Source organism: Mustela erminea, chromosome 10 (genome assembly GCF_009829155.1).
Source record: "Mustela erminea isolate mMusErm1 chromosome 10, mMusErm1.Pri, whole genome shotgun sequence".
Classification (NCBI taxonomy): Eukaryota; Metazoa; Chordata; class Mammalia; order Carnivora; family Mustelidae; genus Mustela; species Mustela erminea.
Window position 1 is genome coordinate 12078978 of NC_045623.1, and position 26714 is coordinate 12105691.

General features: G+C 53.7%; 1 protein-coding gene across 5 annotated transcripts in view; it reads left to right on the forward strand.

Annotated features, from left to right (window-relative positions):
* The window catches only part of SYT6 (synaptotagmin 6), a 55699-nt gene that overhangs the window by 18931 nt on the left and 10054 nt on the right, over positions 1-26714 (forward strand). For all 5 annotated transcript variants that reach the window (XR_004276309.1, XR_004276310.1, XM_032302962.1 and 2 more), the window contains exon 4: positions 24275-24395. Coding sequence is in view for 3 of the 5 variants with exons in the window: in XM_032302962.1 (XP_032158853.1) it covers positions 24275-24395 (121 nt within the window). In the remaining 2 variants the exon portion in view is untranslated. The remainder of the gene's footprint in view (positions 1-24274; positions 24396-26714) is intronic.

Genomic DNA, 26714 nt, shown 5'->3' on the forward strand with positions numbered 1-26714 from the left:
TGTTCCAGACGGCAGCTTTTGCCCTGATACTGGGATTCCTTTCCGATCTCCCCAGGATTCTTCCTGTGGGCAGTAGGCTGATGTTCACTGCTCTTTCATTCAACAAACATTCGAGTGTCGAGGATGTGTGGTCAGTTATATCACTGAGGTAGAAGCTTGTTGAATGTAGGAGCTTGAGCTGGCTCTGGGGAGGATGGCAGAGAAAGAGCCCTCCACCTCAGAGCGCCCAGGCTGACGGGCACCTTAGAGTAGACCTGGAGACCCCGCCTCCCTTGCACACACGGCACATGCTTGGGGGATGGGCCGGCCAGTTCAGGATGCTTGCAGCAAAACCATGCCTACAGCAAGCCAGGTGCAGAAGTGCTGGGGAGAAATGGAGAAAAGAAATCAGGGTCAGAAAAGGAAAGTTACAGGCTAGACTTTGATGGCAGCAAAGATAGAGAGTGCTAAGAGGCCGGGATGGCAGGTGTAGTGGAGTGCTTTTCTTTATTTTCTCCGGATTGGGGGAGGTGTCTAGAAAGAACTTCTGTCATGTCAGATTGGGTTTTTTCCTTTGTGCAAGACTGGCTGCAGTGTAATGAACTCTGGGCCAGAGGGCTAGCATGAAGAATACGAGGACTTAAACTCCAGTCCCGTCCTTAGAGGCTCACAGTCTGATGGGGGAGGCAGGAAGGTAGCTTTGCTGTCCCGAGGGCTATGCGAGTCCTCACTAGCCCAGCACGTAGAGGAAGGCTGGGCTCCTGGAGTCAAACTGCCTGTCCTTGCCAGACAAGAGTTCGGTTGAATCCTCTTCTCACGCCCACGTACTCAAGTCAAATGAGATCCAAGGGTAGCCACAAAAGGCCTCTTCAAATAGAGCCAAAGAATCAGCTAAATTGATCCGCTGTGACTCATTAAATCACTGTGGGATGAAGCCTCCCCAAGGCTCATTGACCAGCAGCTTGAGGCAACGCGCACCTTGGATCTCAGGCTCTCAGTTCCATCCTGGCTGGGAGGCAGCAAGAGGGAAGCGTGAGAACTCTTTATCCCCTCAACATGTCTTCAGTGATTGGTCAGAGAACTTATTTAGGTCCAAAAACAGCCGAGGGGACTAATAGAGTCCTGGCTTTCAAGGAGCTTCTCGTTGAGTGAAGGTTTCAGAGCAAGGGAATGCGATCAGAAGAATACAATGGTTTGAGGTGATTTTGGAAGCCAGGAGAGTGGGTGAGTGGCTGAGGGTACAGATGGTGGAAGGAGAAGTTGGGAGCAAGAATCGAGCTTCGCGGAGGACTCACAGTCACGGAAGAGGAGGCGAGGGGCCAGCAAAGGGCAGCAAGCAGGAGGAGACCCAAGAGAAAAAAGAACTGAGGAAGTGAGAGGAGGGCTGGTTTGAGAATGGCGCCTTCAGTGGTGATCTCTTTGACCAGCTGTGAGGTCCCGAGCACAGTCCTGAGCTCTGGGGTGTGATGTTAAACCAAAGCCTTGCTCCCAAGGTGCTTATACTCGGGTTGAGTGACACAGATGAGTGGGTGAGGTAAATAGTACCATCAGAGAGATACTGTGGAGAAAGCAAAGCAGGAGTGTGGTGAAGAGGGTGGTTTGACAAGAGGATGGCGTAAAGAGAGGAGGTGCGGGAAACAGGCTGGTCAAGTGAGGCCTCCCTGAGAAGGGCCTTTTGAGTACACCCGAAGGATGACAAGGAGAGAGCCATGCAGATGTCCGGAAGAAGGGAGATCTGGGTGGGAGAAAGTTGAATGCAAGGAACGTGGCGTGGGTTGGTTAGAGAACATCCAAGGGCCAGTATGGTGGATGCAGAAGTTGGTTGGGGAGGGGACAGAGCAAAAGATGAGGTGAGAGGGGTGAAGGGGCAGGAAAGCTTAATGGGGTTCTACAGTTAGAAGCCCTTAAATATCACTGTAACTGGAAGGTTGGGAGCAGACTATACAACCAGGGCAGAGACAGAAATCAGTTGAGAGACCATTGCCGGAAGAGACCACAGTGGTTTGGACAAGGATGGTGGGGGTGTAGGATCTGGCTTGATTCTGTATATATTTTGAAAGCCGAACTAGCGGAATTTGCTGACAGGTTGAGGGTAGGGTTGGGGGTATGGAGAAAGAGAAGAATCAGGGTTTTCAGCTTGAGCAGCTCGGGAGGTAATCGCCATTCACTGAATTGGGGAATCCTGGAGGAAGAATCCATTTGAGGAGGAAGACCAGGCACTCAGACTTGCTCACATTATATCAGAGATGACTTTGGGACATCCCCATGGAGTTATTGGAGAAGGACTTGGATATAGAGTCCAGGGTCTTGGAGAGAGGCCTTAGCTAAAGAAAAAAGGAGTCAACATAGAAATGGTGTGAAAAGCCATGAGACTAGTTGAGAGCCCCTGCTTGGAGACCCATGTTCAGCCCGAGCCTCAGGACGGGGACTGTCTTGTTCGGTGGTGGGGACTGGGAGGGAAAATCAGCCAAGAGGACTGACAGTTGAGAGCCAGTGAGGGAGGAGGAAACCTGGGGAAGCTCAGGGCCCTGGGAAGCAAAGTGAGCATTTCCTGGGTGAGAGGCAAAGACCACCCGCAGCAGGTGGACCCCGGAGAGACAGATGAGGGCCCCCCATTTGCTCAGCATCATGTGACAAGAGCCCACCTGGGGAAGAGATCACATGTGGAAGACTGGGACATGGATTGTATCGTTTGGGGGAAATTTTACTGGGTGGCTGACCCTTGCAATGTGATTTAAAGGACTAAGAAGGCAGGTTTTGCAGCGAGTTAGTAGGCTGAGTCCAGGGATGGGTCCTGACTCCGGCAAGGGTGGGTTGGGCTGGGCAGGGGGCAGGTGAGTGGCTGCAGCCCAGTCAGAGCAACCCAGGCCAAGATGACATATTCCATCAGGAGTTTGCAACAAGGGCTCAGAAGCTCTAGAATTCTGCCTTAAATTCCCAGGTGTCTGGACTTCTGCAGGCAGGATCACTCCAGGATAGAAGCAGAGAGGGAGAGGTTCCCAAAAGAGGCCCACAGGGCAGAGCAGGGTCCCACAGAAGCCACGGGAGAAGTGAGGAGCAAGGCCAGGCCTGGGCTGCTTGCCCAAACCACGAAGACGGCTCCCCAAGCCTTTCTACCAGCAAGGCTCTGAATAATGTATGAAGCCTACCAGCCCTGCCCGCTGTTCCGGCGGCCTGTCCCGAAGTGAGCACTCCAGGTTGCTTGACCCTGCGCTGGAGTCAGAAGCTGCCTGGGTTCAGAGGGGCAGCCAGGTTCCCTTGTTTGCACGCTGCTCAGTGGGACTGCCTCCTGGCCTGCTGCTGTTCATTTACCCCCACACTCCCTCAGGTCTGGCCTCGTGGTGCTCTTTCTTCTCTGGAATGCCAAGCCCCGAGCTCTCCTCCTGCACCCTCAGGTGGTGGGCGGAAATGTCCAGACCACGCTCCTGCAAGGGCACAGACAGCTGGAGGAGACCCTTCCTTTGGTCTCCTTCCCGCAGAAGGGAGTAGAAGGAGGGCCTCGTTGCCAGCCTGTGAGGAAGTCTTGGTCAGATGGGAACATCAAAGCCTGGAGCTGCTTTTCCCGCCCAGAATAAGAACCGCAGCCCTACCCTCAGAGCTCATGTCTTATAATGGCCGGGAGCCAACTGGAAGGATGGGCACCCAGGGGTCCCTCCAGGCTCAAAGCTCAGGTCCTTAGAATGCGGCTTACCCTGCCAGGCTCCAGGTTCTGAAGCCAATGGGGCCAAGACTGGTCTAGAAAAACATTGCTGAAAACCTGCCAAGAACCCAGCAAGAGGAGGTGGCAGGGGGTGGGGCCCAAGCTCCACCCCAGAGGCAGCATGTTGGGGAGACGGGGCACACACTCCCTGAGTGACAGTAGGGCCCTGCGCGCCCCCATGAAGCCTCCATCCGGGTCCGTGCGTTCTTTCAGCAGAGGTGATGGGCGTGCACCTGCCCTTTCACCCCCTCTCCCTCGGGCCCACTGGGACCAGGAGCCGTTCTTGGCTCCAGAGGGTTCAAGGTTTCCCATGCAGTGCTGGAAAACAAAGCTAACTGGTCCAGACAGGGCCCTGACCTGGCTGTGGGCAGAGTTGCTCAGTAACCGCTCTGCTGGCCTTGGGTGCTCCCCCCTTCATGAGACGTCTTTCCCCGAGGCTGCAGAGGAAACAGCCCTAAGAGGCTGCCAGCCAGAGGCTCACCCCAGGAGAGACAGTTCCAGTCTCACCCTTGATAAATTCCTAGCATCAAGACAGCGCCCCTGCCCGCTCTGGCCGACTTCTGGCAGGGCCTGGCTCCTACTGGCAATTGGCCGGATCCCGTCCTGATTCCCTCCCCTGCTTGCCACTCGCTGCAGCCTCGAGCGGGCTGAGCCACCCCCACCCCTCAACCCTGGCCCACGTGCCCTTCATTGGTATGCTGTGCCTCGTGATCGTATAAATATCTGATCTTTGCCTTACGCGAGAATGAATGGGAAATCGTTAGGCAGGGAGCTCATGCATCAACAAAAATCTGTAACTCAAACACTGGGGTGCTGTCTGGGCTTCCCCCACCTTGCTGCGTGCAACATATGCACTTGTCTTGTCGCTTCTATCACCTGATAACCCACAGTGACATTTTCTCCCGGAGAGAGATTAGTTGGTCACAAGGTAAGCAACCGCCAAACCTTCCCTCTGGACACTGTCAAGGGCGTTCAGACTCCAGGATTCATTCAGGAGGAAGGGCTTGTAACTGGGTCTCCTAGATCAGCATAAATTCAGAGACTGGGGTCGCTGGGTATTACTCTGACCAGAATAGCAACCACTGTGGGAGAACTGGCACGGTCCCTGAGGGGTTTCTAATGTCCTGTGGACCACACAGTGTTAGGACTCCATGTTCTCATGGATGTGGGGGAGGTCAGAGCTGGAAAGCTTTTCAAAGATTATCTGGCCCAGTGTCCTGCTACAGGTGAGCAAGTCAGGACCAGAGAGGTCACACTCGACTGGGGTGGCTCGGAGAGTCCATGCAAATCTGGACCCCAAACTCCGGTCTCCTGAGACCTAGTCCTGGGCTCTGCCCACTGCCTTGAATATCTCTAGGTTTTGGGGCGTCTTCTCCTTCCCTTCGAAAGCCACTGCCCACTTGCCATCTTCACTCCATGCCTGTGAGTCTCTCTATCCTGCAAGGAAGAAGCCCAAGGGAAGACTGGAAGCCCAAGGCAAGAAGGGTCAAGGGCCATAGAGCAAAGACCACTGCCAACAGATAGTCTCTCTTTAAGAGACTTCTGGTCTCCACTGAGACTGGAAATAGGGCAAACCAACAAGCAAGGTCAGCATGAAAACCAAGGAGGGAAGAGAGGCCATTTCCCAAAGTGCCTCAGACTCTAAGCCAAGTAACCTTGACTTCAGACCTCCTTACTGCACATAAATATTTATACTTTGGAACAAGACAGAGACAAGGCTAGCACTAGGGTCTAGGTCAACCTTGTCCTGTGGCTAGCATATTTTTAGGGTGTTTTCATGTCAGCAACTATGTGGAAATAGTGGCCTCTCGAGCAGATAGCCTCCCCTACGCCACTCTCACATCAAGCCCATGCCCCCCATTCACCCTCACCCGTTGTCCCTAACCACATTTTCCTCTCAGGTCTGAGTTGCCACATACTCTTTCTCCATGAATATCAATGTCTTCCTCTCTGGATGAAGTCTCTAGGGCTGTAGCAAAACTCAGGACGCAGCATTTTCTGTGGAGTCCACTTGGCATAGGGATGAGGAATTAGAGCAGGGAGAGCGCCCCAGGACAGGAGGAAGCTGAAGGTTGAAGGCTCACCCTTCTCTGGCCACCACTGCGCTCAGACTTGATGGCCCAGTGATGGCTTCAGTAGACTCCCATGTTCTATCCCGCTGATGGGCTGGCCTTGGCACAGCCCGGCGTTCAGGGAGGCTCCAGTGTCCTCAACTATGACACTGGTTTCTCCCGGAACTAATTTATATCGTTATCGGAAAGCATGTGTTGGAGTCTGCGCAGGGTGGGCAGGGTCGAGGTGCAAGGGGAAGCGGCTGGAGACTGGGGCTCGGATGACTGTCTGGCCCCAATCCTATGGCAGATGGAAGCCGACATCAGCTGGGGCTTCTCCGCCTTCTCTGAGGGACGCAGCTTACTCTTCATCCTCACCACTCCTCACCCCTGCAGGGTGGACACTGTTGTCATCCCCAGTTTCTAGATGGGGAGACTGGGAAAGCATGCTCAACGGTGCAAAGCCAAGGAGATGGGGAGCCAGGAGTCAGACCGAGAGACTCGGCTCCACTGTACATGCTGCGGGTCCTCCTCTCGGCGGCCTCTTAAAAGCTGGCTAGGGAGGGCTCTCCCCAAGGTCCTGCCTCTCCTGGGGATGGGCCAGTGGGTGTTCTTCCTCTGACTCTTAATTTTCTTCCTCTTCTGAAATGTCCTCTCTGCCTCTGGTGGCTCTTTCTTCATGGACCAGTCATGGGACACGAGTCCAGCTCCACCCCACCCCCAGGGACACAAAGTGGGTTGCTGTGCCTCAGTTGGAGGTTTCTTGTTGTGGGGACTGGGTATTTCTCCTCCCACTGCCCAGTAGACCCCCGTGGGTGCCTGCCCTGAGGGGCTCTCCCGCCAAACCTCCCCGAAGGCACTGGCTCCCAACCTCCCCTGGGCTCTTATCAGCCTTACCTGCTTCTAAGCCTCAAAGCACAAACAAACGAACGAACGAAGGCCTTCTTTAAATTGCCCTGGGCAAGTTGTCCTCTCCAGCTCATCTCTGAACACTGAAAACCCCACAGGGTGTTTGGTTGGGGTTGGCATGAGCGGCCATCACCAGGAGCAGTGGGATCCTGAGATCGGTTTCCGGCCTGTGCCAGGCTCTACCCTCCAGAGAAGGCAACTGTGGCTTTAAGTAACATTTGTTTTTGTCCTTACCTAAGAATTTCTCTGGCCGGGCGCCTGGGTGGCTCAGTGGGTTAAGCCGCTGCCTTCGGCTCAGGTCATGATCTCAGGGTCCTGGGATCGAGTCCCGCATCGGGTTCTCTGCTCCGCGGGGAGCCTGCTTCCTCCTCTCTCTCTCTCTGCCTGCCTCTCTGCCTACTTGTGATCTCTCTGTGTCAAATGAATAAATAAAAAATCTTTAAAAAAAAAAAAAAAAAAAAAAGAATTTCTCTGGCCATTGGGGTTCTGTGAGCCTACAAAAGGGCATGCGGGGCCATCCCTACAGACCCAGGAAGAAGCCCCTCCTTGGGGGGCTAGGTGGAGCTACCACCGAGATGGGAGAGGGGAAGCCACCCTCTATCTCCACCCTCCCAGTTCTGCCTGTGGGTTGAGAAGGAAACAGCTCTTCCCACAAGGATAAGGCCTGAAAGGGAGGCCCCAGACTGACAGACTTGTTGGGCAGGGCCTCAGCCGGGGAGGGTATGGGCTGTTAGGAGACCACAGAGGAATGCTGAGAAAAGCAAGGATGCCGCTCTCCAGAAACAGGCAGAAGCTGCCAGGGACAAACCCAGGGAGGGGCCTGTGAAGCTGTCCCGGCCCTTTAGGGCTAGAGCCCGACGTCCCACCTGTGTTGCCCATGGTTATTTCCTTTTGTTAGCTCTCAGTATTTAGAGAAGTTGCTTTGTGTATGGCCAAGCCACTTCGGGGATGCTGGGAGCCGGGATTAGAGCAGATTTGGGTCTGTACTTGGGTTGGAGCTTTAAAGAGAGTGTGGGGGCAGAACCTGATGGGAGCGGCTAGGACCAGAGATAAAGCCCAGAAGGAAAGAAGGGGACACTCAGGGGGGCAAGAAGAGAGCTACCGTTCCAGCCCCTCCTCCCCTGGCAAGTCCTCTCTGGAGCCCCTCCCTCTGAATAAGGTAGCCCTGTCTTTGAGGGGCAGGATGGGGAGAGTTGTTCCTCCCACCCCCTAGAAGAGCACTGGTGGAGGGCTCCTTGTCTAGGCACCTCTTCTTGGTGGAGTCCATGCCTTCCCGGAGTCTTTGGCTGACTCCCATCTTTAGTGACACAGTTGGGACCATGTGCTAAGATCAGTTCAACTTCCAGAGACAAAAGCAACTCTGGTGGCATGTCATGATGCAAACGTGAGAGGCACTGCCCTTCTCCACGAGCTGGGGACAGGCTGGCTCTGGGACTTGAGGCACCTGCTGAAAAATACTTCGCCACATCCCAGAAACCGTCTCCATCCAAGTCAATCCCCCAAGGCCCCTGCTGGAGTGACACTCTGAGGAACCCTCCCCACTACTTCATCTGCAAGTAGCCGAAGGTAGGCACGCAGGAGGGAAGGGCCTAGAACAGCTAAGTTTGAGAGCCTCAGGGCAGCAAGGAAGAGGGCTCAGACGGGGAGAATCCTGGAGCCTGCCAGCTGCCCTCCCCAGGCATTTTAAAGGTGGCGGTTAGGGCTCCGAGGTGCATTTTCAGCGGAGAAACCAGGAGACTGAACTTCCTTCTTGCTTCTGGGCCTTTCTGGTAGTTCTAGGGTAAAAAAGAGGCCAGGGGGGAAGGCAGGCAGCAAGGGCCTTTATAATTCCAATTCCTGCTGACAGAGCTTTTTTTTTTTTAAATATATTAGTAAATCCTATCCAACACTGGGCAGCCACCCAGCTCTCTTTAGGGAGTGAGTGTTCCCTAAGAGAAAATAATCCCCCAACCCTATTTGGGCACTGTTTACAGAGGAACTCTGGCTGAGCAGTTGTCCCTTCTTGCAGGAGATAAGAAGGGTGATGTGCAGCGGAGTCCTGCCACCTCCCGTGTGGCCAGCTGGAGTCAGCCTGGGCCTCCCTGGGCCAGACCCCAGACCCCAGCAGCCCGTCCTACATGCGCGCACGTGCACACAGACACACACACACACACACACACACACACACACACACACACACACTCTGGGTCCCTGAAGCAAGCTTGCTTGATTAGCTTTGCATCCCTTCCCTGCTCCCAGGGCTCTGGCTGTCCCAGGTGGGACACTCTTGGTGGCCCTAAGAAATCACATTTGAAAAAGGATAATCTGGGGGACACCTTGTGTCCTAAAGATTATATGGCTTATTATATACCCGGACAGGTGGTTATCAAAGCCCATGGTGGCTTCTGCTCTAGGTTGTGTCTCCCACGGGTTTATCTCTTGGTTTCACTGGTGAGGAAGCCTAGGATCAGGGAGGGCATCTGTTCAAGGCCAAGCAGTCTGTGAAGGCCCGTCGGTCAGGACCCATAGATGGGCCCACTAGGCAGACATGGAGCCAGCCCTGAGGGACTCGCAGATCAACCGGACTTGGAGGCCAGAGACCGGGGCATGAATCCTGCCTCTGCTGAGTGGCCTCAGGTGGATCACATTACCTCTCTGTTTCCTCACTGGTAAAACTGAGAAATTACCTGTATTTCACACGGTTGTGATGAGGAGGTATTAAATATCAACGAGAAAGGGCCTTCCTGGGTTCTTACTGTAGATTATAGCCCCTGATGCTAACAGCAGGAATACCTAACATGTTTCCAAAGCATCGTCTGAGTTTATTACCTCATTTAACCTCCTGAAACAGTAAGAAATCCCTATTTTGATTTTATGGATGAGGCAAACTGAGGAAATTTTTGGAGTCATGTGGCTTTGAGATGCTAAAACAGAGAACCCAAACAGATCATTGTCTTTAAAGGCTGGATGGCTGTAAGATATTTCCTCCTTCCTTGCCTCAAGGCAAATTATTACAATGTTTCAGATATTTTGGAAAATACGGAAAGCCACACAAAAAAGAAACGCTCGTCACCATAAGCCGATTGTCCCAAGGTAACCACCATTACTGTTTTCACGGACTGCAGAGTCTTATTTCTTAGAAAGATCACGTGGATGCAGGGAGAGGCAGAGATGTGCTGGAGACTCAGGAAGTGCGGCTGCATTGGCTCAGTGAGGGATTTCTAGAAGTTTCTGGGATTAAGTGATTCTGGAAGAATGCTGGGGAAAAGGGCAGGATGTGTGTGGGGAACAGAAGGAAAGAGATGGTTAGGCCTGCAGGTCTGAGGCTCAGGGTAGTCATGATGGGCTCTCACCATAGACTGTGGCCCCTCCTTATCTATTATTAATGAACCCTTTCATTTCCTGAGGTATGAGCAGTAGGAGTGGCTGTGCTAGTCTCCTCTTCCCTGTTGACCAGGCTGACACAAGCCTGGAGGATTCTGGGGAGCCTTACAATGTCATGGTGAACTGCTGGCCTTCCCCTGGGGAACCCCAGTCAGCTCCTCAGTGGGCAGAGCAGCAGGGACAGCTCTAACCGAGGCCTGCCTCCAGGTACGGGAGGTGCGACGTCTGGTATAGCTCTGTTCCCCCATCAGAGCAGCATCAGGCCCCTCGGTGACACCCATACAGCTGTGGGAGCCTTCCCACTACGTGGGACTGGGTCCCAGCCAGCAAGCCCCTCTTCACCAGGGTCCAGACCGTAAATGGTGCAGGTGCCCAGGGGCAGGGACCCATCACGTTATTAATAACAATGTTACTGACAGGTCTATTTTATTACCTTTATATGGCACTATGGAATTGACCAGGCTTTTCACACATTGTCTCATTTAATCCTCAACAAGTCTTTAATTCTGTAGATAGAGAAAATAAGCTAAGAGAGACAAAGAGAACCGTCTGAAGTCTTGCACAACAAGTACTAGAAACTGTCATTTATTTTTGTCCATGACTTTGTGCTGCTCCAAAAAGGATTTAGCTAGCCCACGAGACCTATAATGCGATTAAAGCTAAGTTTAAAATGGCATGCAAATGTTAGGGAAGGGATCCACGCAAGACAGTCCACTGAAGTTCAGAGAGGCCACCATACGCGTGCCCTGCCGTCATACACACAGCTCCCTTTAAGCACTCTGGCAGCAAACGGAAAGAGGGAAACCTAGTCCCAGAATTCTGTGTCCGTGAAGTAAATACAGACCGGGTGCTTGGGGAAAACAAAGCTAGTCCTGGTCTTAGCACGGGAGAGAATAATGAACATCACGGGGTCTGTCTAGGGCATGGCCATTGAATTCCAAAACCTTGTTAGCACCCCCCCCACCCCCCACCGAGGCCTCAGTTTCTTCATCTGCAATGTGGCGGTAATCGTAAGATCTAGTTCCTAAATTTGTTGTGACAAATGAGAATCTCTTGAAAAGGTTTATGAAAATGAGGAGCTAGGGTAGTGTACGAAAGCACTGTCATGCCTTCCTCAATCAGGACTCCAGAAGTATTAGGGGAAACCCAAACACTGGGTAATGAGTGTAATGAATTTGATCCCTGTGACAGCCTTGCACAAAATCAAGCTGGCTTGGCCTGGTCATTAACAGGGGGTGTGTGGGTTCGAGCCACATGACCCTCCTTTTCAGTTAAAATCTCTGGTTGCTATCTCTGCGCTTGCTTCCCTATCTGTACAATGTGGGTAAGAATATCTCCTACTCATAAACACGCAGCGTTCTCACGCAGGTGCCCAGTGAGTGTCAGTTGTGAGTAGTTTCTTGAACGTTTTTCCCTGTAATCCTCCTTAACTGTGGTAGAGGTGGGCAGTCTCTGGAATCTGGGGGGGTTCTCGCCCCCCTGCCACCCTTCGATCTCATTTGTTTGTATGTCCCCTGCAACCCTTAACCCTTAACCCTTGACCTTCATCTAGTAGGTGCTCAATTTATACATGTGGGGTGAAATTGGAAAGTGAGAGGAAGGGGTTCCAAAGTGGTCTAATATCAGGAAACCCCATCTGGCGTCACCTGGGCCACACGGCCCTTCAAAGCCTTGTTTCCCTGGTCTGTAAAATGAGAAAGGATCTCTATTATCTGAGGCCACTTGAGCTCTTACCCTGATTATCACAGAGAGGGGTTTACTCAGAAACTGCTAACTGCAGAAGGTTCAGGAATCCTTTAGAGACCCAGATCCTTCCCTCGTCTTTAGGAAGGCACTGGGCTAGAAAAGGGTCATCGGGCGCTCTGCAGGGCCGTGAGCCATGTGGATGGCAGTGAACACAGGCTCTGTCATTCCTCACTGCCTGGCCTGGCCTGGCGGGATGGGGCCTGGGTCTGCCTGTGAACCCGGTGTTTCCACTCCCATGTGGGTCCTCCCCACCTGAGGAAGAGTGGCCTCAGCTGACAGGACAGGAGATGCTCTTTCTGGTGTAGGAGGAGAGGCAGGTGGAGGCGGGAAGGGAGGCAAGGGTAAGAAGGAAGCACTGGCTGCCGTTTGGGAGGGCAGGAAGCTCTGGGCAGCAAGGGCCTAGGGCCTGGGGAAGGAGCCCGAGACATGGGGTCATCCATGGGGCAGCTGCCTCCTTAGTGGCAGCCTCAGCAGCCATAGGAACCCGAGGATGCCCAGCCCAGAGGCTGAGGCCAGCCCTGCCAGGGGGTACGGCCTTGCCTCCGTGCCAGGCTGTGCTCTTCCAGGCTCATTCAGTGCCAAGAGGAAGTCCCTCTCAGTGAGGGAAGGAAAGACCTGGAAGAGCTTCTGCTGGGGGGCTCAGGGACCCACTGGCGGTGGCTCTGGGCTGGGGGCAGGCAGGAGCCCAGGCTCCCTGGATTCCCACATCCTCCAAGCTGCCTCCTCGTCTGACCCTCATGTTGCTTTTGCCCCTCTCCACTTGGTGCCTGGAAGGGAGGGGAGAACCATTAGTGTCACCCGCTCACCAGTGGGAGACATTAGCTGGCTCCGGCAGAACACGCGACCTATAATTTTTGGAGGAGTTACAATAATGGAGCTAATTTGGTGTTTCATCATTGCACTCTTGGGCGAGCAGAGGGGGAAGAGAGAGAGGCCTGGGGTCTGGTTTCAAACAGGCAGCCAGTGCAGAGCGCTGCGGGCATCTTCTGGGGCCAGGGAGCCGGGCCTCCCCTTTCCTTGGCCGCCTCCCGCACTACTGGCTTCTCCCTCCTGTGATGTGTTGTCAGAATTCTGCTCGAAGAGGGTAGAAGTCAGCTGCCAGAGCAGCTCTGCAGCAGGACAAAGCAGGAGGGGGGTTGGAAGTTTGCAGAAATGCTCCAAGAGTCTGCCCTGCAGGGGAAAGTGCACACATCATTCAGCTGTTAACCCCCTTTTATGACGAGAAGGTGAGGCCGCCTCTACAATGCTTTCATTTCACAGCCAAGGACACCGCAGCTCTGGGAGGCACAGTGACTTGCCCGAGATCATTCTGCGGGTTAGTGGCGGGGTTGCGATTAGAACCCAAGCCTCCTGGCTCTAAGTTTATCCTAGTGCGGAAGAACCTGGAGGCTGAGAGGACACACAAGATGTCTTCCCTCACCCTGCTTGTTGAAGGTGATGATGGGTGGGGAAGCCCAGGCTGGGAGAGAGGGACGAGGCCGCCTACAAACTGGCATGGCTTCATGCGGGCCCCAAAGCCAGAAGCTGGCTTCTGAGAGCCAGGCTAGAAGGTGTCCTCACGGCCGCCCTCCAACCAGGGGTATGCCCAAGGTGGCTTCCCCGCCTTCTTCTCTTGCTGACCCAGATGTCCAGGGGAGCACACATGGCCCTTCAGCCTCCCAGGGGGGCTTTGGTTAGCCTGTCCCTAGGCTGCAGGGCCACCACCTGCGCCAGTGGGGCTGGAGAGTAAGAGGTTTATACCCTGCCTGCTTGCTGCATATGCACCTCAGTAGTTCTCCTGGCCACTGGCAAAGTTTACCTTGTGGTCTCCTCTTCTGTCTCCAGATCAGGGTTTACAGCAGCTTCCCGCGGGGAGACCCCTGAGAATGGCTGATACTCAGGATCAGACGAAGTCAAAGAAGTTCAATGACTTTCACAGTCGTGCAGTCGGGAAACAGAAGAGCCAGGACTTGAACCCCAGGCTGTGCCCCAAACCCTGCGCATTCCCCACTTGGGTTGTTTATACTAATTCCCTTGAAGCAGACTAGTGATTTCCTCCCCCTCTGGTTAGATGACAAACCAAGACCCTAGTTTCCCACCAGACCCCCAGTCAAGAGTTCTTTGTTGAATATTCTGGGTCTGCATGAGGGCCACTAAAATGCCTGGAAACTGTAGAAGGCCAAAGACCCTGAGTTTCTGGGCTTTGGAGAAGAGAAGACAGTGAAAACTGACACAGTCTTCCAGACCCTGAGGGCGTAATGTCTGCATCATAATGGAATCATAGGCGGGAACTGGGAGGGAAGGGTGTACCTGCCTTGGGATGCCAGGGTGTACGGCCTTGCCTCCATGCCGGGCTGGAGCACATGCCAGGCTGTGCTCTTCCACCAGGAAGTCCCTCTCAGCGAGGGAAGGAAAGACCTGGACATCAAGGAGAATTTCCCGAGTTCAAAGATAGTGGAATGGCTGAGAAAAGTGTGAGATGTTTTTAAATGGGGGCTTCGTTGTTGAGTTTAGAAGTCCTGCTTAGAAGCTGGGACTGGATGAGTTGACCGATCACTTGTGATCTCTCGCTGTCTAGAATGTGATTGGAGTGGCCTTGCTCGGATCGGCAAAGATCCCACATCCAGGGCATGAATCTCCAGATATGGCACCTGCACTCCTCTTGGGAAACCCACAGGGACCACAAACCAGCCCCTTACCCAAAACCTAGGGGGGCAAGAAGGTGAAAGTGAGGGAAAATAGGTCCCGTTCTGCAGGAGACAAACTTCTCCACCTGAGGGTTTCCCCCTCCCAGTCCCGGTGTCTGCACCCTAGCTCAGGGGGTAGAGATGTGTAGAGAAAGCCTCGGGTCCTTGCCTGGAGACAAGAACTTCTGCCTAGCGCCAGTCCAGCTTTCTGCAGGCAGGGCGGAGGGGAGTGAGTGGCGCGTACACAGTTCCAGAGGATTCTGAGTGACGGGGTGAAGAAGAGCCAAGTCTTCAGTGTCAGCAGACAGGAGTCCAAACCCAGGCTTGGCCAATCACTCCGAGAGCTTAGCAAGCTACTTAACCTCTCTAAACCTCACGATGGCAATGGTCATGGGCTCTTCCAAGGAATGTGATATGAATGCGATGAAGAACATATCTGTCAAGTATCCAAACGCTCCGTATCTGTTAGTCTCCTTCTCTCTTGACTTTGGCTTTGGTCACCAAGATAAGTAGGTTAAAAGAAGTAAAAGAAAGTTCAAAATCCTGGCCAGAGCGTGCATGCTCGATTGGTTCTGCTAACTGGAAAAGGCAGTGATTCTCATGCAGGGGGCGGGGAGGGGCGATACTTTGCTTTTCTGGCAAGTTCCAAGTGTTGCCAATGCTGCTGGTCAGGGAAACACCCTTGGAAAACTACTGCAATAGGACTATTTACAGACTAGTGTCAGACATCTTTAAAGCCCTACCCAGGTTTCTTAAACTCTGAATTTGGGGCAGGCGCCTTCTTGCTAAAACTTAGCTCTCCAGGGGATGCACGGTGCATTGAGGAAAGGTGAAGAGCAGGAGTGAACACGCTGCTCCAGGAAGATCTCGCACGGCTTTGATCCATCAGAACCCTTGTCTGCACCCAACAGAAGGGAAGGGGCCCCTCTATCCTCCTAACTATTGCTTGGTGCCATTAATTCCAAATGACTTGGTCATGTTCCATCTCACAGGGATTCTGCTAGGGTCTGATCTACGGTGGCTTCAGAATCCCCTCATTGCCCTTGTGCTGCAAACCGAGGATGTCCAAGAATGACCTGGGGAGTCTCTCAGTCATTCACAGCCCACTTTCACAGGTTCTGACTCAGTCTGTCTTGGGCACGGCTCAAGAATCAAGCCTCCTCTTCCCTGGAGGAAAGTCTGGTGTACCTTATGAGGCTCAACCCTGAAGCCATCTAGTTACCCAGGGGGCATCCCCCGTGGACAGACCAGAGACTGAGATTAACCAAGGTCCACTCCTGTCCCCCACCTCCCCCTCACCACCTTCTTAACCGGGTACATCCCACAAAGCTAAGATGTTCATTCATTCAGTGGTTATTTGCTGAGCATGTGTTATGTAGCAGGCACTGTGCTAAGTCCTGGGAATACAGTGGGGAGAGAAATATGGAGCCAGGACTAGGGTCAGGGAAACAAGGTGCCTAGGGGGGACAAGACTGAAAGAGGCCCTCACTCTTGGAGGCATGCATGAACCTGAGAGGGAAGGCCTCCTTCCCTTTTTGCTTCACCCTAGTCCTGCTCCTGATGAAGCAAAACCCAGTCCCTGTCCTTCGGGAACACACCGTCCAGAGCAGGGGTGCGGCTTGGGAGGAAGGGGCCTGAAGGGTGAGTGGACACCTGCCGTGTGCAGAGCTGGGGAGAGAATGTTCAGACGGACAGAGCAGAATGTGAGGAGTCCCGGGAGTGGGGAGACCCCGGAACGCTGCAGTTGCTGCGGGAGGGCGAGGGCGGGGACTTGGACACTAATCAGGTAGGGCCCTCCCTGTGGGTCTTGATAAGTGTTTTAGATTCTATTCCAAGTACAAGGGGAAGACACTGGAGGGTTTTAAACAGAGGAGTGACGTGTCCCATCTTACAATTTTGCAAGAACACTCAGGCTGCTGTATGGAAAGTGGGACGCGCGAACATGGGAAGCAGAGAGGTCCATTAGGAGGCGGCTGTGAGTGGGCAGGTGAGAGATGGGTTTGCCCTCTGTGTGGTACTGGAGATGGAGAGAAGTGGGCAGGCTTGAGACGGACTTTGGAGGTGGAGCTGACAGGGCTTGGTGATGGACTCCATGCCAAGGTGAGAAGAAGGCAGGCATCGACGAGACTGTCGCATTTCTGGCCCGAGCACCTGGGGAGGATGCAGGGGTTTTCCCCCCGTTGGGCAAAACAAGGGGAGGATATACACGGCAGATCGAAGTTCACCTTTGAACATCTGAGAGATCTGAGATTGCTGTGAGACGTCCACATTGAGACGTTGGGTTGGATGTATGAGTCTGGAGTCTAGAGGAGAGGTCCGAAAAGGGCTATAAATTTGGGAGTCCTGAGAATGCAAATGGGCATTAACATTATGGATGAGCAGAGAGAGAGAATGGGGGTTTAGAATTCCACTGTGTAGAGAGGCAGGGATGGGAGGAGGATGGAACAGGAGCTGGGACGGAGAAGCCAGAGAGGCGGGAGGAGACCCCAGGGCAGGAGAGTCAAGGGCAGGCGCCGCTGCCGAGAGCCTCTTCACCCAGCAGCCACACCACGGTGAGACGAGAGATTCGGAGCAGGAGGGGGTAAAGACCTGAACCCTCAGGTCAGCAAAGAAACGAGGAAGCTAAAGTCCCTGTCCCTGGCCATGCGAGCTTGTGGCTGTGACCGAGACCAAAGCCCTGCCCACAGGCATCCCCAGGGCACCTGTCTGCACAAATGCCCCTCAGCTACCCCAGGAGACAATGGCCCTGGGACCAGGGCATCTTCCCTCTTGCTGAGAGCCCCTGCCCCCACCACCCTGCTTGGGGCAGAGATTAGATCACTCACAGCCAAGATGCCCACCCTCTTGGGGGGGGCGGGGGGAGGGGAGGACTGAAGGCGGTTTGATAACCACACAGCAGGACAACTGGAGGCTAGAAAGGAAGAACCCATTCTCATTGTTAACTTCATTATTGTGCCATTTATTCCTGTCATGAATGTGATGCCAGTGGAAGACCAGAGCAGAGTCCCTGGCCTCCCATGGACAAGCCCCCATGCGGCAGACTTTCCAGCTTGACCAGACATTGCCTCCATCTCTTCTAGAACTTTCCCAAACTCTACTCTCCTCAAGTTCCTTCCACCCCCTCACAGCCCCTCTCCCTTTCCGCCCACCTTTTAAAAAGTCATTAGGAAGAGATCTGTACCTCCCAGTGTGATTCTGACTCACGGATATTTGCCCAAAAGTAATGGTGCATGTGAAACACTAAACCTCTTTTTGAGGGCAGGTTCATGGAAGAGAGGCTGAGAAAGTTTCCTAAATAAAACCATCTGTTTCCCTGAAGATGCTCAGTTACGGCAACATTTGCCTCCCCCTCCCCCCGCCATGTGCTTTAATCTCTCAGGTCCCAGGGACCCAGCTCAGCCTGAGCATCTCACCGACTTCCTCCTGCACGCCCTGCCCCCCCCTCCAAAGCTGGAGGGTCTCCCTCTTTCCCGGGGGCCATCCAGGACTTTCAGGGTCCACGCCACAGGCTGCAGCTGGAGTCCACTGAGTTCATATAAGGCATCTCTCTCCTGCCAGATCATTTATTCACATTGCTGCAAAGCCCTTGGGGCAGAAAGCACTTGAGAGAACAAGCAGGCAGAGATGGAACGCAGAACAAATGGAACCTGCCCTAGCCCCCTGGAGGGAACCCGAGAATCACAGCAGCCTTGTTCGAGTTCCATCTTGGCCACCCCCAGCATTCTCCCCAAAGCCCTAGAAGCTTGGGCCTGAGGAAGGGCAGGGAGGGAGCCAACCCAGCCTCAGTCCCTCCCCGAGCACCCCCCCCACCCCGCTCACAGCAGGAGTCCTGGAAGCTGCTGAGGAGGAGCACGCCCACCCCCTGGGATCCAGGGGCGCTGGGCGGGCGGGGTGTCACTCTCTGCTCTCCGCCCCTGCAGCCCCATCATCCAGCGGGTCACTAGAACCTGCTGATCGTTGTCTCAGAAACGTGCTGCCTTTGCTTCAAGGCATTTGTAACACTTGATCTTTCAACTCAGAGGCATTGGGAACCCCAAGTCAGACCAGGGGGGTGAGAGTAGGCAACCCAAGAGGAGGGAACAGAGCAGCTGGCCTGGAAAGACGAGTGTCGTGCAGGGACATCAGAGGTAGGGACAGATGATTTCAGGCAGTGGCAAGGGCAGGGCAGAAGCATGGATGTGCAGAAGTCCCCACCCTGCATCTCACCTTCTGATCCAGAATCTCTCACGTCCCCGCCTCAGCCTAGAACGGCCTCACTCGTTTCCTCTGCTCGTTTTCCTTTGGCTCACCTTGCCAAAGACCCTGTTGGAAGCCTACCCTGTAACCCCAGGGCACTTTATTACTCCCTCTTTCGCCCCTTCCCCCTACATCTCGCCCAAGCCTGTCTTAAAGCATGGAACACCCCAACAGATTTCTTCTATGCTTTCTCTTCCCTGTCCCTGCCCCAAGACTGTGAGATCTTATAATATTTGCAAAGATGGAAGTAATAATTATAATAGCAGCGAACAGTCACTGAGAGCCTGCTCTGAGCCCGGCACTACGCCAAGCACTCTACACAGATGACGTCATTGAATCCTAACAACAACCTTAAGAGGTGGCTGCTGTGTTATTAGCCCCATTTTACAGATTAAGAAACCAACACTGCAAAAGTCAGTCGCACTGCTCATTAACATCACAGCTGGAGCTTGGATCGCCCCCCACCCCCATCCCCCACCTCCCGCCCTGAGCTGACTGAGCCCCATTCCATACTCTCAGCCTTTCTCTCATCAGCCAGTACTTACTGAGCATTTACTGTGGATCAGGCCCTGGACTGGGTGCGACAGAGACCCCATCTCTGCCCTCAAAGAGCCCACGATCTAAGACAAACTGAGCATTTGTCACAGAATCTGCATGAGCGATAGGAAAGTTAGGGTGGTGGCCTGGGCTATGGAAGAGGAGGTCTGGGGTACTTTGGGGGCAGAGGAAAGGGCCCAGCCCCAAGAGCTAGCCAGCCTCCACCTCCGACTCAGCTCTACCCCGATCCCAAGCCGCAGGCCTTCACAGAGGGATTGCTCCCTGGATGTTTTTCTACCCATTGGAGGCAAGTGGCTTCCACCCTGTCTCTCTTCCAGGCCGCCCTGCCCTGGGGTAGCTTAGCCGCACTTCCTACCCTGTGCTTCAGAGATCCTTTTCGGTCTCCTGTGGCCTTCCTAAAAGTGTAGCAGATATTTCTCTGCCGATGATGAGAGATTCCGACAGGCCACTTAATGATTAAGAGACAAGCGTTCTCTAAGAGATGGGGAAGCATGGTTCTTACTTCGCTTAGCCTGGATTCCCAAGACAGACCCGGAGCATGGATGCCACTCATTGCCTATTTGGGAGGAAGAGAAGGTGGCTAGCGCCGGAGAAGACTAAAACACTTGGGGGTAGTGGGGACCGAAGGAATGAGAGCGTTTGGATTTCAAGGTGAAGTTGCTAGATTCCTTGAGGCGGGTTATAGACAGCAGTCAGGCATCCTTGGGTGGTCTCCTCTGGTGATGTTGATGGTAGGATTTCCAGGGTGTATCCTTGGTTTTTGTGGCTGGCAGGGAGGGACTAGAATGTTCAGGACGATCCTCCCATGTTACAGAGATGTGAAAGGACGAGCCCAAGTTCTCGTGGCTGATTGGTGGCTGAAGGATTCGTGGCTGATTGGTGGCTCCTGACTTGTGGTTCACTGTTTTTTCCTGGGCAGCCCCCAGACAGGAATTCTCTTCTGTGCTTGGGGCTCTGTGAGGGCATCAAAGAGGAGGGGACTCTGTTGCAGACAGCCTACCGGGCAACCCACAAGAGCAGCGGTGTGCCACGGAGGGGCCCTTCAGAATCTTGCGGCTCTCTGCCCTCTCCAAACTCTAGCCAGGACTGAGAGCCAGTGCTCCTGGACCCCCATCCGCCCCCATCAGCCTGCAGGTTAGCAGCTGAGAGGGCCACGTTGGTTTCTGCCAAGTTCTGGACAGCAGTGACTTCTCTATCACTGGGGAGCTCATTACCAATCAGGGGCCCTAAGGCGGCCTCCCCTGACAGCCAGTGAAGATGAAAGCAATAATGTGCGGGCTGTTCTACAGCCCCTGGTCACCCTGGTTTTATTAAAGCCAAAGTCTCAGGCATCATTAATGAGCATAAAGGACTGGCAAGGAGTATAGGATCTGGGGCTGAAACCTCCTAAGAGAGGGGGTGGGGCAGAGCAAGGATCTGGCGAGGCCACCCAAGGGGCCGAGCTGGGGCCCAGCTTCCCAGAGAGGGAGGTGACTGCCAGGAGATGCTGACTCTGTGTTTGCTTAGCCCCCCCATCCCTCTCCTTACTCAAAAGTAACCTCTTTATTTTCCTTTATCAAACAGGCCAGTCCTCTGCTGCCCGTATGGGCAGGGGAACAACACCCCCTCCGTCCATTGAGCCAAGGGCATCCAACTTGCGGTCGGGCCCCGTGAGGCCCAGTCAGCCACGGCAGAAGGTCCTGGGTCCAGCTGCATGCCCCTTCGCTCCTGTTGTCTCTCTGCCTGCAAGTCATGGGGGCAGATTTTGGCTTGTTTTCTTTACTGTGCATGAAGAAAGGAGTTCACGGTCAGAAGCAGGGACCACAATGGGGGTAGGGAGCCCCATGCCATGCCGTAGACTCAGCACCCCTGTGCTGCCCAGCTGCCACAGTCCTGTCAAGAAAAGAGGGGGCCCTGCTGGGCTGGTGCTCCCCTGGAGGGAGCCATCCTTGAGAGCAGTGCAGAGAGCTGCACATGATTCCCCCACACCCCAAGCCAGTCTCCCGAGTCCAAAACAAATCAGCTCGGACTCCCCCAGATAAGACAGCCCTTGAAAGGGCCACTCTGCATTGTAGGGGGACAGTGGCAGGGAAATCAGCCCCTTCAGAAGGGGCCACTGACATTGAGAAGCACTCCTTCCAGGGCTCTCCTGGCTAAGATAGGGCCTTGTGTTTCAGTTTGTGTTCATGGAGCTCCTCTCACATGTGGCCGCTTCTGAAGCAGGGGTAGGTATAAAGCAAAGCTAGACCCAAAGGGTCTCCAGTCACCAGAGGTTAGTGGGAGGGCACAGGGGCAGCAGAGCGGGGGACTTGGTAACACCGTGACTCAGGGGCAGAAGGTGCGGCCAGGGTAGCGGGGAGAGGTGCTCTCCGTGGGCTGGACCCTGGGTGAGGACCCCTGCAAGATGCATAGCATTGCCTGTGCCAGGACAAGAGGAGAAACATTTTGGCAAAAGGGACCAAAGCTCCACCAGTCTTGTGGAACGGAGGGTTGGCGTAGAGGAGTAGAGAGGAAGTGAGGTGAGGAAGTAAGATGGGACCCTCAATGCAAGCTAAGACGCAAGCTTCTTGATTCCAGAAGCCGAACAGGGGGAGCCTCGGAGGGTATTTGAGCAGCAGCCTGGATCCGTAAAAACTGGCACCAGAGCACTCACTAGTCACGCAAGTGGCTTAACTTGGGCAAGCTACGTAACTTCACCAAACAGTCCTTTTCTCCTGTCTGCGGTGGGGATAAGAGCACCTACCTTGGGGGGCTGTCGTAAGACTCACTGAGATGATTTGGCAAAAGACTTGGCATATGGCAGACACATGACTGAGTCTGAAAGGTTTCTCTAGCTTCGGGTAGGAATGAACCTACGAGGCTTATGAGGGAAATAAAGGGGGCTGGGGGCCCCCTCATGCCTCAGTGCCTTGGTCAGAGGTAGAACTTCCAGCCAGGTGCACCAGGGACCTGCTACATGAGGGGAAGATTGCACTTCCTCAAAACCATGTCACAGGGCCATTTCCTTTGTCTCCCTCCTTGGACTAGGGGACTAGGGGGACAGGAGACACACCTGAGGGAGATGGGGACCCTGGCACCTTTTTCGAACTGTACACCCTCCAAGACCATGTGTGTGCTGAGGGGGGACTCTATCTCCACAGAGCATGGAGCCAAGTTCTAGAGGAGCCAGGGTTCCCTTGAGGTGCTCCCTGGGTGAGCCTGACGGTGCTCCAAGATAAAGTGAGTGGGAGGAGCGCTCTCCTAAGAGTCGGGAGTCCAGCTGCGTCTCCCACCAGCGGTGTAAGCCTGGGCAGAGCTTTGAGACCTGTGTTTGAACACTGAGGTCTTCAGCCTGTGAAGTGGAAGGAATAAGGACACTTCCTGCCTCACAGAGTTGCTGTGCACAGGAGAGTTCGTGGCTGTGGGTGTCAGCTCGCTGGCTCTGCACTGCTGTGGGGTTCTGTGTGCTGGAGGGGTTCCCACCTCTAAGGAGTGTACAGCTCTGCCCCCCCCAGCCCCCCTCCTGGGGAGCTGGGGGGTTCCCCTTCTGCTGCTCTGGGATTCAACGGTGGAGGCAAATAAAAAGACCAAGGCTGAGTCTTGCGCTAGAGCGAGGGTGGGCACCCATCCTGCCTAGAGGAGAGCCCTGGGACCCCATGCTCTGGAAGGCGGTGAGAGGCTTGGATTCATCTCTCGCTGGGGCCAGGTGTCAGGTGTTTCTAGGAGTCCTGAACAAGGGGGGTTCTTTATGAGAAGAAGGGACAGAAACCTTGGTGTCACCCTTGACTGCTCTCTTTCTCACTCGTTGCCTCCTCAGGGAGGCCTGCCCTGGCCAACCTGTCTAAAATTCAAACAACTGTGGCCTCCCCTATGAGCATGACACATCCCCCTTCCCTGCCTTACATTTTTCTCCTCGATACTTTTCACCGTCTAACTTTTTACCTTTTTTCTTGTCCTGTGCCTGAATAAAATGTAAGCTCCGTGGGGCCGTTGGGGCAGGGGTGGGGGGGAGGGTTGTGTATTTTGTTTTTTTTCCGTATCTCTAGCACACAGAACACCACTTGCACAGAGCAGGCGCTCAGTGAACATTTGTCGATTGACTGAATGAATGAATTAGCGAGCGGATGGCCCCATCCGAAATCAGAGCCCCTCCAAACCCTGCCCTCCTCCTTCACCCAGGGTTGGGGGCCAGGGAGGGGCGCACCAGACCAGCCTCAGAGCCTGGGGGTAGTTTTGGCAACAACAGCATCCTCCTCCATCAAGTGGGGAGCAGGGAGAAGAAGCAGTCCAGCCAAGGGCTGTTTCACTGGACAGACAGACATTCTTACCCTCTTTGAAGTTTACTGAGAAACTTCCTAGGATTGGGCGCCCCCGGGGGCAGGAGGTGCTATATTCCCTGCCGGGTCATATTCGAGGGATGATCACATTTGAGAGAAAAGGACAAAGTGGATCCAAGGCCTGGCACAGACCCAGGATGGGGAGTGTACATCTCCTTGCTAGGCAGCATGGCCTGAGCAAGGTCACGATCCTTTGTGCTTTCGTGACGAGGCCTGGAGGTTAGAGTGCTGGGTGGTTCTCTGGCGAGGCGGGGAAGCTGCTGGGCAGAGGGACTGGTGAGGGACAACTGAGCCTGGGGGCTGGTAGCAGACCTGCAAGGAGAGAGCCCCGGCTGGCCGGAGCATGTCTTGTGTGGGACACTGTCATGCCCACAGCCGGGCAGGGCCTGGGGTGTGTAGTCAAAGGGGACCAGTGGCTGAGAAGGGCAAACTGAAGGGGAACAGGACTGGGCCACTCCGGGGCTGCTGGTCTGGAGGCTGCAGCCAAGGGCCAATGGAGGGCAGGGCAGGACCCAGCAGGATGGCGAGGACTGGGACCAGCATCTGAGCAGAGTTGAGAAGGAACAATGCACAGGGCAGATTCTACTGAAGAGGAACATCATTCTCATTGTCTTTTATTCCCAGTTACTCCCAGCAGGGAGGCCAGACCCTCAGGTCCAAAAGACAAGGCACTCAGCCTCAAAGAGCCTTCTCCTAGGTCCCAGAGTGGCCCTCGGCAGCGGCCCTGGGAGCCTGTTCCGCTCATGTGCCCTCTTGTCTGCTTTTTTGCAGGAAAGCGTGGATCTGGGAGAGATCATGTTCTCCCTGTGCTACCTGCCAACAGCAGGCCGGCTCACCCTCACAGTGATCAAATGTCGGAACCTCAAGGCGATGGACATCACAGGCTACTCAGGTACCTCTTCTCCCCAAGTGGCCTGCCCATTGACATTAGCTCCTCCTGTCATTTTCCCGCAAAGGAGAGAGAATAAGAAATAAACAGGGGAAAACAAACAAAAAACAAACCAAAACAAATACAAAAAAAAAGGAAATTCTTTCTAGTTACATGAGGCCCCAGGACTTTCAGGGGTTTTGTCAAGTTTGAGCGTGCAAATGTTTGTAGGTCCGCATGGCCCTGGGGCAGCCCCACAGATCTATCTAGTCAAGGGGACAAAGCCCCTGCAAAGCCAAGTTTTTTCTGCAGGGCTCGTGGCCCCAGCCCCTGCACCAGGATTGCTCTTAGGTACAGAATAAGTCCTGTTCTAGCAACTGAGGACATGCTTGATTGGGGGCCAAGCAGAGACTGATCCTTTCTGTGATTCTGTAAGTCGTGATCCTTCCCATGATTCTAGAAGTCGTTGTCAGAGGAGGTATCGGAGTTTTGATACAACAGAGGCATTGTTTGAGTCCCAGGAGCCTCCTTCCCCCTGTCGGCTCACATTAGCCTGAGAAGTAGCCCAAAGAGCAAATGTGCAGAACAGCCTGGGCTGTGCTCAGAGTTGCAAATGTAGGGAAAGGCTTGTTTCTCTAGACCCATCACCCAAGTGGCTCTTCTGATGAAACAGACTTCCAGTGTCAAACCACTCCAGAGGTGCCGATGTTTCCTTTTATTCATTCATTATTTATTTTCCTCGAAAACCCCTTAGTATCAGGATAGTGACTATAAAGAGGGGATGGTCCAGCTGCAAACCTCCGGGCCCAGGTATGACCTGGTGTAGCTGGAGGACAAGGTATTAGACCTTGAAAAATTGGGTTTTGGGGAAAGGTAGTTGGAAAATGCTGAGGTAATGTGTGTCTGCTGCCGCTTTGACTCCCTCGGAGCTTTTGCTCCCAGCCCCCCATCTCTGAGCAGCGCTTGTCTTCCAGGCCGAAAGCTCCCCAAGGTAGCGTCCACCCTAATGCTCCTTCCGCTGGAGCTCCCACTGCACTTCGGGGAGTACGCTGGGAAGGGCTTAAAGAGCCTCTCCCGACGTGTGCAAAGCTCTCGGGCCCCACCAAGTCGGCGTCCTCCAAAAATACAGCCAATGTAGATTTCATTTCAATATCAAAATAAGTGCATGCTGGGGACAGAAATTCGCTGAGGATTGTCAAGGCTGCTGAGGGAAATAGGATTTTGCTGCCTAAGTCCCCACACTATCTTCTCTGGTGTAATTAAATTGATGTGCTAGAGAGAGAGCTTACGGCAAAGCCACTGAGGTAATCGTAATGACCGTTCCACATCAGAGGGTTGGGGGGAGAGATTCTTCTCACGCTAAATTCTAATCTTCCTCTTGCAATTGACCCTCTTTTCTACCTGGGTTTGGAATCTGCTGTTAAATCTCAGTTTGATTCTGAAAATTCAGGGGTCCTCTTTTTGTCAGGGATTTCTGCCTGTTTGGTTCACAGATGTAAGCAAGTGTCTGGAACAGAGCATGCAACACACTAGGCTTTGGATAAATATATTTTGAATGAATGAATGAATGAATGAATAGTGCAAGGAGCCTTGTCAGAGGGCCTCTCCAAAGAGATCTCTTGTTTTTGAGGATGAGTTTGAGGTTGCCGTCGGTCCAGACTTGCTTGGATCTTGGGCTAAAGCAGGGAGTGAGTGGAGCTCACTGTCTGTTCTTGATTTCTATGACATTGACCACCAAACCCGAGGGTCTACCTAGTCTCCTTGATTTTACTAGTCCTGAGTCAATTCTCTAAGCCCATCCACTGGAATGATCACAAAATAATAATAAGGATCAGGACACCGCAAAAGGGTGATGAGCAACAGCACCCATCTTTCCCACATCTGGTCTTTACTGATTTGAGTCTAGTGGCTTAAAATGTAAACTTTGGAGTCAGACAGATCTAGGTTCAACTCTGAGGCAAGTTCCTGAATCTCTCCAGCCTCCATCTCCCTATCTCTAAAAGGGGAGGATGATGATAGATATTCTATAGCATTGGTGGGAAACTTAAATCTCAGCACAGTGCCTGGCACATACTGAATGCTAGACTGTGATGGTTCCATGACAATGGGGTGGAAGGTGCGGCCAGGCTTTGTGCCCCCTCCCTCAGCTGCATGGAACATCATAGGCTCTTAGAGAGCAAACAACCTCCAAGGTCTTACAAAGCCAGCATTCCGCTGGAAGCCACACACTTTTTGGCCCCAGAGAATGCTAAGGAACAGTCATCCCTCTGCTTAGCCTCTTGGACAATCACGAGATTGATGGTCTCTCCAAGGGAGCTACACCCACTGAGTTTTATAAATGGA